Source organism: Colobus angolensis, unplaced genomic scaffold (assembly GCF_000951035.1).
Source record: "Colobus angolensis palliatus isolate OR3802 unplaced genomic scaffold, Cang.pa_1.0 Scaffold39, whole genome shotgun sequence".
In the NCBI taxonomy this organism is placed as follows: domain Eukaryota; kingdom Metazoa; phylum Chordata; class Mammalia; order Primates; family Cercopithecidae; genus Colobus; species Colobus angolensis.
Window position 1 is genome coordinate 2,020,653 of NW_012117265.1, and position 16,174 is coordinate 2,036,826.

A 16,174-nucleotide genomic window follows, 5' to 3' on the forward strand; every position below is an offset into this window, starting at 1 on the left:
CCAGATAATTTTTTGTATTTTTAGTAGAGATGGGGTTTCACCATATTGGCCAGGCTGGTCTCAAACTCCTGACCCTGTGATCTGCCTACCTCGGCCTCCTAAAGTGCTAGGATTACAGGCATAAGCCACCATGCCTGGCTGGGTTGCAGAGATTCGATGGCCACTGAGGATAACTTGTGAGGTCTCAGCGGCTCAAGAGAGTACGAGGGCAGAGCAAGTACCAGCTGAGCCTTGGGCCCACATCAGCCACCTCACTGTTCCCCAGGCTTGCCAGGCACATCCTGCCTCAGGGCCTTTGCACTGACTGTTCCCTTTACCCAGGATTCCCTCCCCATGGCTCTTTGTTATCCTTCAGTATCTCTGAAAATGTCACCCCAGTCTGTTAAGGTTGGTGACAAGTAATTACAGGCCGGGTATGTTGGCTCACACCTGTAATCCCAGCACTTTGGGAGGCCGAGGAGGGCAGATCACCTGAGGTCAGGAATTCAAGGCCAGCCTGACCAACATGGTGAAACCCCATCTCTACTAAAAATGCAAAAATTAGCCAGGCGTGGTGGCGCGTGCCTATAATCCCAGCTACTCAGGAGGCTGAAGCAGGAGAATCGCTTGAACCCAGGAGGCAGAGGCTGCAGTGAGTCAAGATTACATCATTGCACCACAGTCTGGGTGACAGAGCAAGACTCTGTCTCAAAAAAAAAAAAAAAAAAAAGAAAAAGAAAATAGTTATGGTTTTTGCCATTGAAAGTAATTGTAAAACTGCAATTACTTTTGCACCAATCTAATCTTGTCTTTGAAGCACATAGAACTATCTGACTATCTGAAATTCTTGTTTATTTTGTGTCTCCCTGCCCCCCTACCCCTCCACACACACTGGACTGAGTTGGACATGCAGCAGGGATGGCATCTGCCTCATTCCCAGGGCTTGGCACAGAGTACATGCTCAGTAAAGTTCACATTAAATGGTGCTGAGAGGCCAGGTGTGGTATCTCATGCCTATAATCCCAGCACTTTGGGAAGCCAAGACAGGTGGATCACCTGAGGTCAGGAGTTCAAGACCAGCCTGACCAACATGACAAAACCCTGTCTCTACTAAAAATACAAAAATTAGCCAGCCGTGGTGGTGGGTGTAATCCAAGCTACTGGGGAAACTGAGGCAGAATTGCTTGAACCCAGGAGGCAGAAGTTGCAGTGAGCCGAGATGATGCCACTACACTCCAGCCTGGGTGACAGAGTAAGACTCTGTCTCAAAAAATAAATTAATTAATTAATTAATAAAAATAAATGATGTTGGGAGTTGATCAGTTAGGGCAGAGGCTAACTCACTTCAACACAGTCACAAGTGATTTAAATAACCAAAGCTTATTTCTGAGCATTGTGGAGACATCACTGTGTGGGCCTGGGCCTGGCAGTTCCCTAGCACCCACCTGCTTCTGCCATGTAAGTGGCCACCTCACTTTCCCCTCAAATTCCATTGGCCAGAAATGGTCATATGATTCCACTGCAAGGGAGGCTGGGAAATGGTCTCTCCCCAGCTCTGAACTCTGGACAGAGAGGGCGAGAGGATCTTGCGGGGAGTCAGCCCATATCTGCCTTGGTGTCTTAAGGAGCATGGGAGAGGAAGGCAGCCTGAGGAGGGCAACCAGGAAGTCCCAGGGTCACCACAGCCCAGAGACAAAGGCTTTGGGGCAGTGATGCAGCTCCTAGGGGTGGCAGATGATCTTGGTAAGAGTCAAGCCCCTGGCCGGGTGCAGTGGCTCACGCCTGTAATCCCAGCACTTTGGGAGGCCAAGACGGGCGGATCACGAGGTCAGGAGATTGAGACCATCCTGGCTAACTTGGTGAAACCTCATCTCTACTAAAAATACAAAAAAATTAGCTGGGCATGGTGGCGGGCACCTGTAGTCCCAGCTACTCGAGAGGCTGAGGCAGGAGAATGGCGTGAACCTGGGAGGCGAAGCTTGCAGTGAGCCAAGATCGTGCCCCACTGCACTCCAGCCTGGGTGACAGAGCGAGACTCTGTCTCAAAAAAAAAAAAAAGAGGCGGGGCGCGGTGGCTCAAGCCTGTAATCCCAGCACTTTGGGAGGCCAAGACGGGCGGATCACGAGGTCAGGAGATTGAGACCATCCTGGCTAACATGGTGAAACCCCATCTCTACTAAAAAAAAAAAAAAACTAGCCGGGCAAGGTGGCGGGCACCTGTAGTCCCAGCTACTCGGGAGGCCGAGGCAGGAGAATGGCGTAAACCCGGGAGGCGGAGCTTGCAGTGAGCTGAGATCCGGCCACTGCACTCCAGCCTGGGCCACAGAGTGAGACTCCGTCTCAAAAAACAAAAAACAAAACAAAAAAAAAAGACAAGCCCCTGTGGGGGCTGAGGTTTGGGGAGGAGGTATGGCTGTGTGGGTTGACAGGCCCCTGTGTCCTCAGGATGTGGAGCTGGCCGAGCGCCTCAACGCCAGCCTGGCCTTCTTCCTCAGTGACCTTCTGTCCCTGGTGGACCGGGGCTTTGTCTTCAGCCTGGTCCGGGCCCACTACAAGCAGGTAGGAGTGGGCTGGGCAGGATGGACATGGCATGGATGGAAGGTGGAGCAATGTTGACATTACTGCTGACCACCCCTCTCCTGCAGGTGGCCACGCGGCTCCAGTCGTCCCCTAATCCGGCGGCCCTGCTGACCCTGCGCATGGAATTCACCCGCATCCTATGCAGCCATGAGCACTACGTGACCCTCAACCTCCCCTGCTGCCCCCTGTCGCCCCCAGCCTCGCCCTCCCCGTCTGTGTCCTCCACCACCTCCCAGGTGGGCTGGCTTCACTTCTGCCTCCTCTCTTTGACCTACAACCTCTCACCTTCAGTCCATCTCCTATGGTTCCCTCATCTCTGTCCCTTTCACGGTGGACCACTGTCTAGGTGAACTGATCCCTTATGTTTGACTTTTGACCTCTGACCCTTCACCTTGCCTGTCATTCTCAGCCATTTCCCAGAAGGACTAACTTCTGATTTCTCTCCCCTAAATCCTAACTCCCAGCGCAGTGTTCCGTGTGCTGTTTCTCAGTCCTCTGACTTTTAACCCCACGCCCTGTTACATCACAGATGGGTTAACGTCCGCCTCTCATTTCTGGCCTTGAAACCCATACCCACTGTCACCTCCAGATGACTTAACCTCAGTCTCTCATCTGTGGCTATTAGCACCATGATTTCTGTCACCTCCAAGATGGCTTTAATGGTGACCTCCCACCTCTGACCCTTGACCGTTGGCATTCCCTATTTTTATCCCACTCTCCGCAGAGCTCCACCTTCTCCAGCCAAGCCCCGGACCCCAAGGTGACCAGCATGTTTGAACTGAGTGGACCATTCCAGCAGCAGCACTTCCTAGCTGGGCTCCTGCTGACAGAGCTGGCGCTGGCCCTTGAACCTGAGGCTGAGGGGTGAGCAGAGGTCCTGTCTAGCCCCAGGGCAGGTGGGACAGTTCAGGAGCCATGTTCACCCTGTCCTGAGCACCCCATTACCCCACAGGGCATTTCTGTTGCACAAGAAGGCCATCAGTGCTGTGCACAGTCTGCTATGTGGCCATGACACTGATCCCCGCTACGCAGAGGCCACCGTGAAGGCTTGTGTGGCTGAGCTGTACCTGCCACTGCTATCGATTGCACGGGACACCTTGCCACGGCTACATGACTTTGCTGGTCAGTGGGCCAGGGGAGGATGGGCTCACATGACCCAGGGACTTGGTCACAGAAGGCACAGGATAGTAAAGGTGGGAGAACACAGTCAGGGATATGAGTATAGGCATTGAGATTAGCAGAGCAGGTTAAAGTGCTAGAACAGACTAGTCAAGTTATAACATCTCTGAGCCTCAGGTTTCGCCCCTGTAATGGGGACAGTAATAACACCAACTACTTCATAAGGTTATGTGAAAATGTGCAGGGCTGTAGTACTGAGATACTGTCAGCCTACAATAGATGGGAAATATTATTGTACCATTTATTATTTTTTTTTTTGAGATGGAGTCTCACTCTGTCGCCCAGGCTGCAGTGCAGTGGCACGATCTCAACTCACTGCAAGCTCCACCTCCCAGGTTCACGCCATTCTCCTGTCACAGCCTCCCAAGTAGCTGGGATTACAGGCGTCTACCACCACGCCCAGCTAATTTTTTGTAATTTTAGTAGAGATAGGATTTTGCCACGTTGGCCAGGCTGGTCTCGAACTCCTGACCTCAGGTGATCCACCCCCGCCTCGGCCTCCCAAAGTGCTGGGATTACAAGTGTGAGCCACCGTGCCTGGCCATGAGGGAAGACTTCTGAAATTTGAGACGGGGACAGCACTTACCAAGGCTTTATCTTTTTCTCCCTCTGTCCTTCCCTGCCAGAGGGCCCAGGTCAGCGGTCAAGACTGGCCTCAATGCTTGACTCAGATACAGAAGGCGAAGGGGACATTGCGGGTACCATCAACCCCTCTGTGGCCATGGCCATTGCTGGTGGCCCCCTAGCCCCTGGCTCCCGGGCCAGCATCTCCCAGGGGCCGCCAACGGTGAGTAGGGAGGCTTGTCCCCATAGACATCATCCCCTTGGAATGAGAGAAGCCAGGTATCAAGATACAGATTGGCCAGGATTCATCTCACATGGAGAAAATGGAAATTGACTTTGATTCCTCTCTGGCCCCAGGCTTCTCGCGCAGGCTGTGCACTCTCTGCTGAGTCAAGCCGGACCTTGCTGGCGTGTGTGCTGTGGGTGCTGAAAAATGCCGAGCCGGCGCTCCTGCAGCGCTGGGCCACTGACCTGACACTCCCCCAGCTGGGACGTCTCTTGGACTTGCTGTACCTCTGCCTGGCTGCCTTCGAGTACAAGGTTCGAGGGTGTCGGCAGGAGATAATGGGGGAGGCAGGCTAAAGATGTACCCAGGGACCCAGGGTGCTGCAGGCTGAGTGGGAAGGGGTGGACTGTCTTTGTGCAGAGGCAAGGAATAAAGTCAGAAATGCCTTTGTGAATAGAATTTGGAAGGTGGAGGCCGGGCACAGTGGCTCATGCCTGTAATCCCAGCACTTTGGGAGGCTGAGGCAGGTGGATCACCTGAGGTCAGGAGTTCAAGACCAGCCTGGGCAACATGGTGAAACCCTGTCTCTACTAAAAATACAAAAAATTAGCTGGGTGTGGTGGCACATGCCTGTAGTCCCAGCTACTTGGGAGGCTGAGGCAGGAGAATCGCTTGAACCTGGGAAGCGGAGGTTGCAGTAAACTGAGATCATGCCACTACACACCAGCCTGGGCAACACAGTGAGGCTCCATCTCTGAAAAAAAAAAAAAAAGAAAGAAAATTTATTTTAAAAGGCCTGGTGCAGTGGCTCACGCCTGTAATCCCAGCACTTGAGGAAGCCAAGGCAGGCAAACTGCATGAGCCCACGAGTTTGAGATCAGCCTGGGCAGCATGGTGAAACCCCATCTCTACAAAAAAATACAAAAATTACCTGAGCATGGTGGCACATGCTTGTAGTCCCAGCTACAGAGGTGGCTGCGGTGGATTGCTTGAGCCCAGTAGGTGGAGGTTGCAGTGAGCACTTTTTGGTAAGTGCTAAGAATTTAGAGGAAAAAGGTAAACTGCCTTTAAGCATAGGGGCCCGGAGGTGAGAAAGAGCACAGAGTAAGGGATGGGGCCAGCCAAGGTCCCACCGAAAAGAGCAGTCAACCTTGAACCCCAGTTCTCTGTCCCCGCGCAGGGGAAAAAGGCCTTTGAACGCATCAACAGCCTCACATTCAAAAAATCGCTGGATATGAAGGCACGTCTAGAGGAAGCCATCCTGGGCACCATCGGAGCGCGACAAGAAATGGTTCGGCGAAGTCGTGGTAAGAGGGTGACGTAGCCACGTGTCCCCATCCCACCAGCTGTTCCCACCTTGTGTCAAGGGACTCCATGAAGGGGGCCATCCCTAGCTAACTTTCTGCCTCACATTTCCTGGAGAGAAGTCCACGCGTCATCACCGTACACGTGTGCCTGTGCGTCCCCATCTGTCACTCGTGTCTGCCCCGGTGCGTCCATCCGGCAGGCTTCTGCTCCACCCAGTGCCCTCATGGGTCAGCCCACCTAACTATCTTCATGCCTGTGCATTTCTCCTGATGTTCACGTGTGCCTGTGTTTTTACGCATCTGTGATCGTGCGCCCATGTGTCTCAGAGAGGAGCCCGTTTGGGAATCCAGAGAACGTGCGCTGGCGGAAGAGCGTCACACACTGGAAGCAAACCTCGGACCGCGTGGACAAGTAGGTGTGGGCAGGAGGGAGTTTGCTGAGTTCAGAACAGTTCAGGCCGAGGCGGGAGGATTGCTTGATTCCAGGAGTTCGAGATCAGCCTGGGCAACATAGTGAGACCCTGTCTCTACCAAAAATTTAAAAATTAGCCAGGCATGGTGGCATGTGCCTGTGGTCCCAGCCACTCATGAGACTGAGGTGGGAGGATGACTTGAGCCTGGTAGGTTGAGGCTGCAGTGAGCTGTAATCACACCGCTGCACTCCAGCCTGGGCATCCGAGCAAGACCCTGTCTCAGAAAACAAAAACAAAAACAAAAAACAACAGCTTCCAGGGAGCCAGAGCCCCCTGGGTTGCCAGGGGAAGGAGAGAGCTCAGCCATGGAGTAGGATCTTGCCCTGAGTGGGCCCCGAAGACCTCCCTTCCCCTTCCAGGACCAAGGATGAAATGGAACACGAGGCCTTGGTGGAAGGGAACCTGGCAACCGAGGCAAGCCTAGTAGTTCTGGATACACTGGAGATCATCGTGCAGGTAGGGCTTGATCCAGCATCTGCTTTGGCTCTGAGCCCAACTGCAGTGCCCTGTGATCCCTGGCTCCATAATCCCTCTCCTTCCCTTTCCCTATCACCACCCTAGGCTCTAACGCCTGGATTTCTGACCTCCTCCCCTCCAGACGGTGATGCTTTCAGAAGCCCGGGAGAGCGTCTTAGGGGCAGTGCTGAAGGTTGTGCTGTACAGCCTGGGTAGTGCCCAGAGTGCCCTCTTCTTGCAGCATGGCCTGGCCACCCAGAGGGCCCTTGTGTCCAAGGTAAGCACCACTCAACCACCATGATTCTTAGAAAAACAGTAGAAGCTCTAGGCTGGGCACAGTGGCTCATGCCTATAATCCCAGCACTTTGGGAGGCTGAGGTGGGAGGATTGCTTGAGGCCAGGAGTTTGAGACCAGCCTCGCCAACATAGAGAGGCCCATCTCTATAAAACATTTTAAAATTAGCTAGGACTAGGCATGGTGGCTCACACCTGTAATCCCAGCACTTTGGGAGGCTGAGGCAGGAAGATGATGTGAGCCTAGGAGTTCGAGACCAGCCTGGGGAACATGGTGAGACCCTGTTTCTACAAAAAAGTTAATTGAATGTGGTGGCATGCGCCTGTAGTCCTAGCTACTCGGAAGGCTGAGGATCCCTTGAGCCTGGGAGGTCAAGGCTATGTGAGCCGTGATCATGCCACTGGACTCCAGCCTGGGCAACACAGTGAGAGCCTGTCTCAAAAAAAAAAAAATACTAGCCAGGCAGGGTGGTATACACCTGAGATCCCAGCTACTAGGGAGCTACTGGGGAGGCTGAGGCAGGAGGATGGCTTGAGCCTGGGAGTTGTGAGCTGTGATTGCACCACTGCACTCCAGCCTGGGAGACAAGAGTGAAATACTGTCTCAAAAAAAAGAAAAAACCAAAAAAGTAGCTCATTCATTGAGCACTTACTGTGTGCTCTGCAACTCCATGGAGCGGACTGCTTTGCCACAGTTTACTGTGGAAGGAAGGCAGGATCAGAGTGGCCAAGTCACTCACCCAGGGTCACACAGCAAGGGGCTTAAACCCAGGTCTGACTCCAAACCCAGTGGTACTTGGCCAAAGAGGACAAAACACAAACCCCTACCCAAGCAGTCCTCATTTGGGCCAGTCCCCTTCTGAGCCAGAACCGGGAGGGGCTGGACAGTGTCTGTCTGGGTCCCTGTGGGCAGTTCCCGGAGCTGCTGTTCGAGGAGGACACGGAGCTGTGTGCTGACCTGTGCCTGAGGCTCCTGCGACACTGCGGCAGCCGCATCAGCACCATCCGCACGCACGCCAGCGCCTCACTGTACCTGCTCATGCGACAGAACTTCGAGATCGGCCACGTGAGTGGGGATAGGAGGCACGGTCCACACATGGCTGTGGTCAGGGTGGCCGGCGGGGTCTCAGTGCCATACAGGGAGTGAGGGAGGGGGAGGTAGTCACTGAGCATAATGGGCAGGAGGAGGGCTCAGAACGCAATTGGGGGTCAGATGCCCTGGCTCATTCCTGTAATCCCAGCACTTTGGGAGGCTGAGGTGAGAGGATCACTTGAGGCCGGGAGTTTGAGGCTGCAGTGGACCGTGATTGTGCCACCACACTCCAGCCTGAGCAAGAGACCTTGTCTCAAAAAAAAAAAGAGGCCAGGCATGGTGGCTCATGCCTGTAATCCCAACACTTTGGGAAGCTGAGGCAGGTGGATCATCTGAGGTCAGGAGTTTGAGACCAGCCTGGCCAACATGATGAAACCCTGTCTCTACTAAAAATACAAAAATTGGCTGGGCGTGGTGGCAGACGCCTGTAATCCCAGCTACTCGGAAGGCTGAGACACGAGAATCACTTGAACCTGGGCGGCAGAGGTTGCAGCAGTGAGCCAGGATTGCACCACTGCATTCTAGCCTAAGTGATACAGCGACACACTCAGTCTCAAAAAAAAAAAAAGAAAAGAAAAAACAACTGGGCATGGTGACTCACACCTGTAATCCCAGCATTTCGGGAGGCCCAGGCAGGTGAATCACTTGAGGTCAGGAGTTCGAGACCAGCCTGGCCAACATAGTAAAACCCTGTCTCTACCAAAAATACAAAAATTAGCTGGGCATAGTGGCATATGCCTGCAGTTTCAGCTACTCAGGAGGCTAAGGCAGGAGAATCACCTGAACTCGGGAGATGGAAGTTGCAGTGAGCTGAGATCAGACCATTGCACTCCAGCCTGGACAACAGAACGAGACTCCATCACAAAAAAATTAAAAATAAATAAATAAATAAAGAATGTAAGGGCCATGTCGGCAGGTTGAGCAGACCCTGGTGTGGGGTCTGGGGTCTGAGACTCCCGGCTCCACTTTTCCTCCCGTCCCTGCAGAACTTTGCCCGTGTGAAGATGCAGGTGACCATGTCTCTCTCGTCCCTGGTGGGGACAACACAGAACTTCAGTGAAGAGCACCTGCGACGTTCACTCAAAACCATCCTCACCTATGCTGAGGAGGACGTGGGGCTGCGGGACAGCACCTTTGCGGAGCAGGTGACACTGCTGGGTCTCCGTGCCGCCTTCCCTTCGTATAATCCCCGACGCCACCACCTTGGCTCCCTTCACTTCCTAATGCCCTCACTGGCCCCGGATGTTCCCCGGCTCCAGGTCCAGGACCTGATGTTCAACCTGCACATGATCCTGACGGACACGGTGAAGATGAAGGAACACCAGGAGGACCCTGAGATGCTCATCGACCTCATGTACAGGTGAGGCGGGCCAGCCGGCACCTTCAGCCGCGCCCACGGCCCAACAGGTGCAGGGAGAACAGGGATGAGAGTAGATGTCTGAGGAGGTGAGGAGGGAGCAGGGGAGCGTACAGTCTCTAACAGAGGCAGGTGAGGGGGACAGGAGAGCAGACAGGTGGGCAGACAGGTGAGGGGGACAGGTGAGCAGAAATGAGGGCACAAGTAAGGAGAGAACAGGTGAGCAAACAGGTAAAGATGCCAGAAGAATGTACTGATGAGGATGACAGATGAGAGCCAGGACAGGTGAGGGGGACAGGTGAGGTGCCCACAGGTGAAGGGAAATGAGATCCAGAGACTAGACCTGTTGAGGAGTGTAGGAGGGGTGGACGGTGATGGAGATGGGGAACGGGGGGCATATGGGAGGGACAGGTGGATAGACAGGTGAGATGGTGCACAAGGAAGGGGAAATAGTTCAGGTGACTCAAGTTTCCACAGGTAGAGTCAACTCATGAACGGAGGGTCAAGTGAGAATGAAAAGGTGGGGCAGGGGAGTGAAGGGACAGACAGGTGAGGGGTTGGATAAGCGAAGAGACAGGTGAATAGAGGAAGCGGGGAGACGCTACACAGGTGAGGAGACAAGGAGAGTAGGATGGACGGGTGAGGAGACAGGTAAGTGGGAAGACAGGAAAAGGGTTGGACAGGCAGGTGAGTGGGTGAAGAAATGGACAGGTGAGGACACAAGTGAGGGGATGGACATGTGAAGACATAGGTGACAGGACAGACAGGTGAGGGGATGGACAGGTCAGGAGGTAGAGAAGTCAGGAGGTGGACAGGCGAGGAGACAGGTGAAGGGATGGACAGGTGAGGGAGTTGACAGGTGAAGGGATGGACAGGTGAGGGGGTGGACAGGTGAGGGATGGACAGATGAGGAGACAGGTGAAGGGACGGACTGGTAAAGAGATGGCCAGATGAGAAGATGAATAGGTGAGGACGTGGACAGATAAGGAGACAGGTGAAGGGATGGCCAGGTGAAATGAACAGGTGAAGGGGTGGACAGGTGAAGAGACAGTGAGGGGATGGACAGGTGAGGGAGTTGACAGGTGAAGGGATGGACAGATGAGGGGACAGACATGTGAAGGGATGGACAGGTAAGAGGGTGGACAGGTGTAGGGATAGAAAGGTGAGAGGGTGGACAGGTGAGAGGGTGGACAGGTGAGGGGATAGACAGGTGTAGGGATAGAAAGGTGAGGGGATAGACAGGTGAAGGGATGGACAGGTGAGGGGATGGACAGGTGGACAGGTAAGGGGACAGGCAGGTGAAGGGATGGACAGGTGAGGGAGTGGACAGGTAAGGGGACGGGCAGGTGAGGGGATAAACAGGTGAGAGGGTGGACAGGTAAGGGGATGGGCAGGTGAAGTGATGGACAGGTGAGGGAATGGACAGGTGAGTGAGTGGACATGTGAGGGGATATACAGGTAGGATAGACAGGTGAGGGGATAGACAGGTAGGACAGGTGAGGGGTGGACAGGTGAGAGGGTGGACAGATGAGAGGGTGGACAGGTGAGGGGTGGGCAGGTGAGGGGTGGGCAGGTGAGGGATGGACAGGTGAGGGGTGGACAGGTGAGGCGATAGACAGGTGAAGGGATGGAGAGATGAGAGGGTGAACAGGTGAGGGGTGGACAGGTGAGAGGGTGGGCAGGTGAAAGGGTGGACAGGTGAGAGGGTGGACAGGTGGGGGTGGGCAGGTGAGGGATGGACAGGTGAGGGGTGGACATGTGAGGCGATAGACAAGTGAAGGGATGGACAGGTGAGGAGTGGACAGGTGAGGGGATAGACAGGTGAGTAGGGTACAGGTAAGGAGACTGGTCGGTGGGAGACGGCAGGACAAGTAAGAAGAAAGATGACTAAAGGAATATGTAAGGTAGGCAGGGGAGGAGACAGGTGAAGACAGATGACTGGCCAGCAGGTGAGAAAATAGACGAAGGGGAAGACAGATGAGGGATGGCCAGGTGACGGAATGAGTGAGGGGATGGGGTACAGGTGAGGAGATTGGCTGGTCCTTGGGGCAGATATGGGGGTAACCAGTGAAGGGGGTGGACAAGTGGGAGGCAGGTGGGGAGGACCAGGTGAGTCCCCTCCTCACATCCCCCCTCACCTGGACTCCAGAATTGCCCGGGGCTACCAGGGCTCGCCAGACCTGCGGCTGACCTGGCTGCAGAACATGGCCGGGAAGCACGCGGAGCTGGGCAACCATGCTGAGGCCGCCCAGTGCATGGTGCATGCGGCCGCCCTCGTGGCTGAGTACCTCGCCCTGCTTGAGGACCACCGCCACCTGCCCGTGGGCTGTGTTTCCTTCCAGGTGAGAGGCCAGGGGGCGGCAGGCGGTGGGCAGCACTTGTGCAGTGGGGACGAGGGTTTGATGCCATCTCTTCTGCCCCAGAACATCTCATCCAATGTGCTAGAGGAGTCCGCCATCTCCGACGACATCCTGTCGCCCGACGAGGAGGGCTTCTGCTCCGGAAAGCACTTCACTGAGCTGGGGCTGGTAGGGTTGCTGGAACAGGCAGCCGGCTACTTCACCATGGTGAGGCCTTGGGGACTGGGTGCAGGAGAGGGGGCTCGGGCCAGGGAGGCACCATCAGATCTGCTTCCTAGACCCTTCCAGCAGGGGATTTAGAAAGAAGGAGAATTGGCCAGGCGCGGTGGCTCACATCTGTAATCCCAGCACTTTAGGAGGCTGAGGCAGGCAGATCATGAGGCCAGGAGTTCAAGACCAGCCTGGCCAGCATGGTGAAACCCTGTCTCTACTAAAAATACAAAAATTAGCCAGGTGTGGTGGCACGCAGCTGTAATCCCAGCTACTCGGGAGGCTGAGACAGGAGAAATCACTTGACCCAGGGAGGCAGAGGTTGCAGTGAGCCGGGATTGCGCCATTGCACTCCAGCCTGGGCGCTGGGCGACAGAGTGAGACTGTCTCAAAAAAAAAAAAAAAAAAAAGCAAGAAAGAGAATTGGGTTTCTCAGAGGCCCTGTTACTCGCCTATGTCTCCATGAGACCCTTGATGCAGGCTTGATATAGCAAGCCTTCCATACACTGGAGATGCTTTCAATTTTCCTTTCTTTTCTTTTTTCCTTTCTTGTTTTTTTATTTGTTTGTTTTTAACAGAGTCTTGCTCTTTTGCCCAGGCTGGTGTACAGTGGTGCGATTATAGCTCACTGCAGCCTCGAACTCCTGAGATCAAGCAATCCTCCCACCTCGGCCTCCCAAGTAGGTGGGACTGCAGGCATGTGCCACCATGCCCGGCCAATTTTTAAATTATTATATATATTTTTTCTTTGTGATCTTTTGTGAGACAGGGCCTCCATTCTGTCACACAGGCTGGAGTGCAGTGGCGTGATCATGGCTCCCTACCACCTGGGCCTCCAGGGCAGCTCAGGTGATTCTCCCACCCTGGCCTCCTGAGTAACTGGACTACAGGCACACATCACTAGGCTAATTTTTTGTATTTTTTTGTAGAGATAGGGTTTTGCCATGTTTCCCAGGCTGGTCTTGAACTCCTGAGCTCAAGTGATCTGCCCGCCTCAACCTCCCAACGTCATGGGATTACAGGTGTGTGCCACTACATCCTGCCAATTTTTAATTTTTTGATAGAGAGGGAGTCTTACTATGTTGCTCAGGCTGTTCTCAAACTCCTGGCCTCACTCAATCCTCCCACCTAAGCCTCCCAAGTAGCTGGGAGACCCAACATCGCTTGAAACTTTCTATATTAAAATCAAAATGGGTCGGGTGCGGTGGTGCATGCCTGTAATCCCAGCACTTTGGGAGGCTGAGGCAGGAGGCTCACTTGAGGCCAGGAGTTTGAGACCAGCCTAGGCAACATGGCAAAACCCTGTCTCTACAAAAAATACAAGAAACTAGCTGGGTGTGGTGGCATGCACCTGTAGTCCCAGCTACTCGGGAAGCTTGAAGCGGGAGGATCACTGGAGCCCAGGAGGTTGGAGCTGCAATGAGTTGTAATCGTGCTGCTGTACTCCAATGTACGTGACAGTGAAACCGACATGTCTCAAAAAATAAGTAAAATAAAGATTTGGGATATTCACATGCATCTTCAAGTTGGAGAAGCTCCAGCTTAAAGCAAATCCCAGACTGGGCGCAGTGGCTGACTCCTGTAATCCCAGCACTTTGGGAGGCCGAGGCAGGTGAATCACCTGAGGTCAGGAGTTCAAGACCAGCCTGGCCAACATGGGGAAGCCCCGTGTCTACTAAAAATACAAAAATTAGCCGGGCATGGTGGCAGGCATCTGTAATCCCAGCTACTTGGGAGGCTGAGGCATGAGACTCGCTTGAACCCAGGAGGCGGAGGTTGCAGTAAGCTGAGATCATGCCACTGCACTCCAGCCTGAGGGACAGAGCAAGGCTCTGTCTCAAAAAACAAAAAAGCAAATCCCAGTTATTTTCCCACCACTCCCACAAGTACCTGCTGTGCACCCCTTCCTGATAAAGACCCTTTTATAAAACTCGTATCCCACGTGGCCAAGTTAATGGTCATCCTTTAATGTCATTAATGTCATTTCATTGCACTCTATATATTTTTTTTTTTTTTTTTTTTTTTGAGGTGGAGTCTCGCTCTGTCGCCCGGACTGGAGTGCAGTGGCCAGATCTCAGCTCACTGCAAGCTCCGCCTCCTGGGTTCACGCCATTCTCCTGCCTCAGCCTCCCGCGTAGCTGGGACTACAGGCGCCCGCCACCTCGCCCGGCTAGTTTTTGTATTTTTAGTAGAGACGGGGTTTCACTGTGTTAGCCAGGATGGTCTCGATCTCCTGACCTTGTGATCCGCCCGTCTTGGCCTCCCAAAGTGCTGGGATTACAGGCTTGAGCCACCGCGCCCGGCTCATTGCACTCTATATTTAGATGTCCCAGATCATCTCTGATGTATCTTTTTTGGGGTTACTTGGTTTGAATCAGAATCCAATAAGGGCCCACAATGGCTGTGGCTGATCTGTATCCTAAGTCTCTCTCTTTTTTTTTTTTTTTTTTGAGACAGGGTCTTACTCTCTCACCCAGGTTGCAGTGTGCAGCCTGCCTCACTGCAGCCTCAATGTCCTGGGCTCAGGTGATCCTCCCACTTCAGCCTCCCGAGTAGCTGGGACTATAAGTGCACACCACCACACCCAGCTGATTTTTTTTCTTTGTTAATTTTTTTCTTTTTTTAAAGAGATGGGGTCTTGCTATGTTGCCCAGGCTGGGTTTGAACTCTGGGACTCATGCAACCCTCTCGTCTTGGCCTTCCAAAGTGCTGGGATTACAGGCATGAGCCAGCATGCCCGGCAACTGATTTTCCACTGTTGAAAAGGAGTTTTCGTCTTTTTTTTTTTCCTTTTTGTGGAGAACGGGGTCTCGCTGTATTACCCAGGCAGGTCCCAAACTCCTGGGCTCAAGCTATCCTCCCGCCTCTGCCTGAGAGCTGGGATTATAGGCGTGAGCCACCGCGCCCAGCCGAAAAGGAGTTTTCTTCTCTAGTTTGCTTGTTTGTATGAGGGCAGGTGGTAGCTTCTACATTTGATTTGCAGGAGCCCTGGGGCCTTTGCTCCATGTGTTTTTCTGGTTTGTGTGGGGCTGGCTGTGTCCATGTGATGTCACTCTACCTGTTTCTCAGTTCCTCACATTTTGGGGAACTGGCATTTACATCTGAGAGCTCAGTGAGATTCAAGGTCACACTTGAAGTCAGGTGTTCCAGTGAGATTTCTTCTGTGGTGCTGGCCCTCTAGTGACACTAGTGACATTGTTTTCTTTTCTTTTTTTTTTTTTGAGACAGAGTCTCGCTGTGTCGCCCAGGCTGGAGTGCAGTGGCACTATCTCGGCTCACTGCAAACTCTGCCTCCTGGGTTCACGCCATTCTCCTGCCTCAGCCTCCTAAGTAGTTGGGACTACAGGCGCCCGCCACCACACCCGGCTAATTTTTTGTATTTTTATTAGAGACGGGGTTTCACCATGTTAGCCAGGATGGTCTCGATCTCCTGACCTCATGGTCTGCCTGCTTGAGCCTCCCAAAGTGCTGGGATTACAGGCGTGAGCCACTGGGCCCGGCCGACATTGTTTTCATTATTGTCACTCTGCTGGATTCTTGGAGACAAAGTCCTCAGAGGAAGGGCCGAATGCGGTGGCTCATGCTTGTGATCCCAGCACTTTGGGAGGCTGAGGAGGGCAGATCACTTGAGGTCAGGAGTTCAAGACCAGCTTGGGCAACATGGAGAAACCCCATCTCTACAAAAAAACAAAAACAAAAAAATTAGCTGGGCATGGGCTCAGTGGCTCATGCCTGTCATCCCAGCACTTTGGGAGGCCAAGGCAGGCAAATCACGAGGTCAGGAGTTTGAGACCAGCCTGGCCAACATAGTGAAACCTCGTCTCTACTAAAAATACCTAAATCTACTAAAATTAGCCGGGCATGGTGTTGGGCACTTGTAGTCCTAGCTACTCGGGAGGCTAAGGTAGAAGAATCGCTTAAACCCGGGAGACAGAGGTTGCAGTGAGCCACCATCACGCCATTGCACTACAGCCTGGGTGACAGAGCAAGACTCTTGTCTCTTTTTTTTTTTTTGAGACGGAGTCTCGCTCAATCGCCCAGGCTGGAGTGCGGTGGCGCGATCTCGGCTCACTGCAAGCTCCGTCTCCCAGGTTCA

General features: G+C 53.5%; 1 protein-coding gene across 1 annotated transcript in view; it reads left to right on the forward strand.

Moving 5' to 3' along the window:
* DOCK6 (dedicator of cytokinesis 6) overlaps positions 1-16,174 on the forward strand; it is a 117,188-nt gene that overhangs the window by 93,891 nt on the left and 7,123 nt on the right. Inside the window, 15 exon segments of the mRNA XM_011954952.1 lie at positions 2,425-2,538; positions 2,625-2,795; positions 3,284-3,423; positions 3,512-3,681; positions 4,365-4,525; positions 4,660-4,842; positions 5,709-5,856; positions 6,163-6,247; positions 6,668-6,764; positions 6,907-7,041; positions 7,972-8,124; positions 9,138-9,296; positions 9,411-9,511; positions 11,658-11,850; positions 11,932-12,075. Coding sequence (XP_011810342.1) covers positions 2,425-2,538; positions 2,625-2,795; positions 3,284-3,423; positions 3,512-3,681; positions 4,365-4,525; positions 4,660-4,842; positions 5,709-5,856; positions 6,163-6,247; positions 6,668-6,764; positions 6,907-7,041; positions 7,972-8,124; positions 9,138-9,296; positions 9,411-9,511; positions 11,658-11,850; positions 11,932-12,075 — 2,154 coding nt within the window.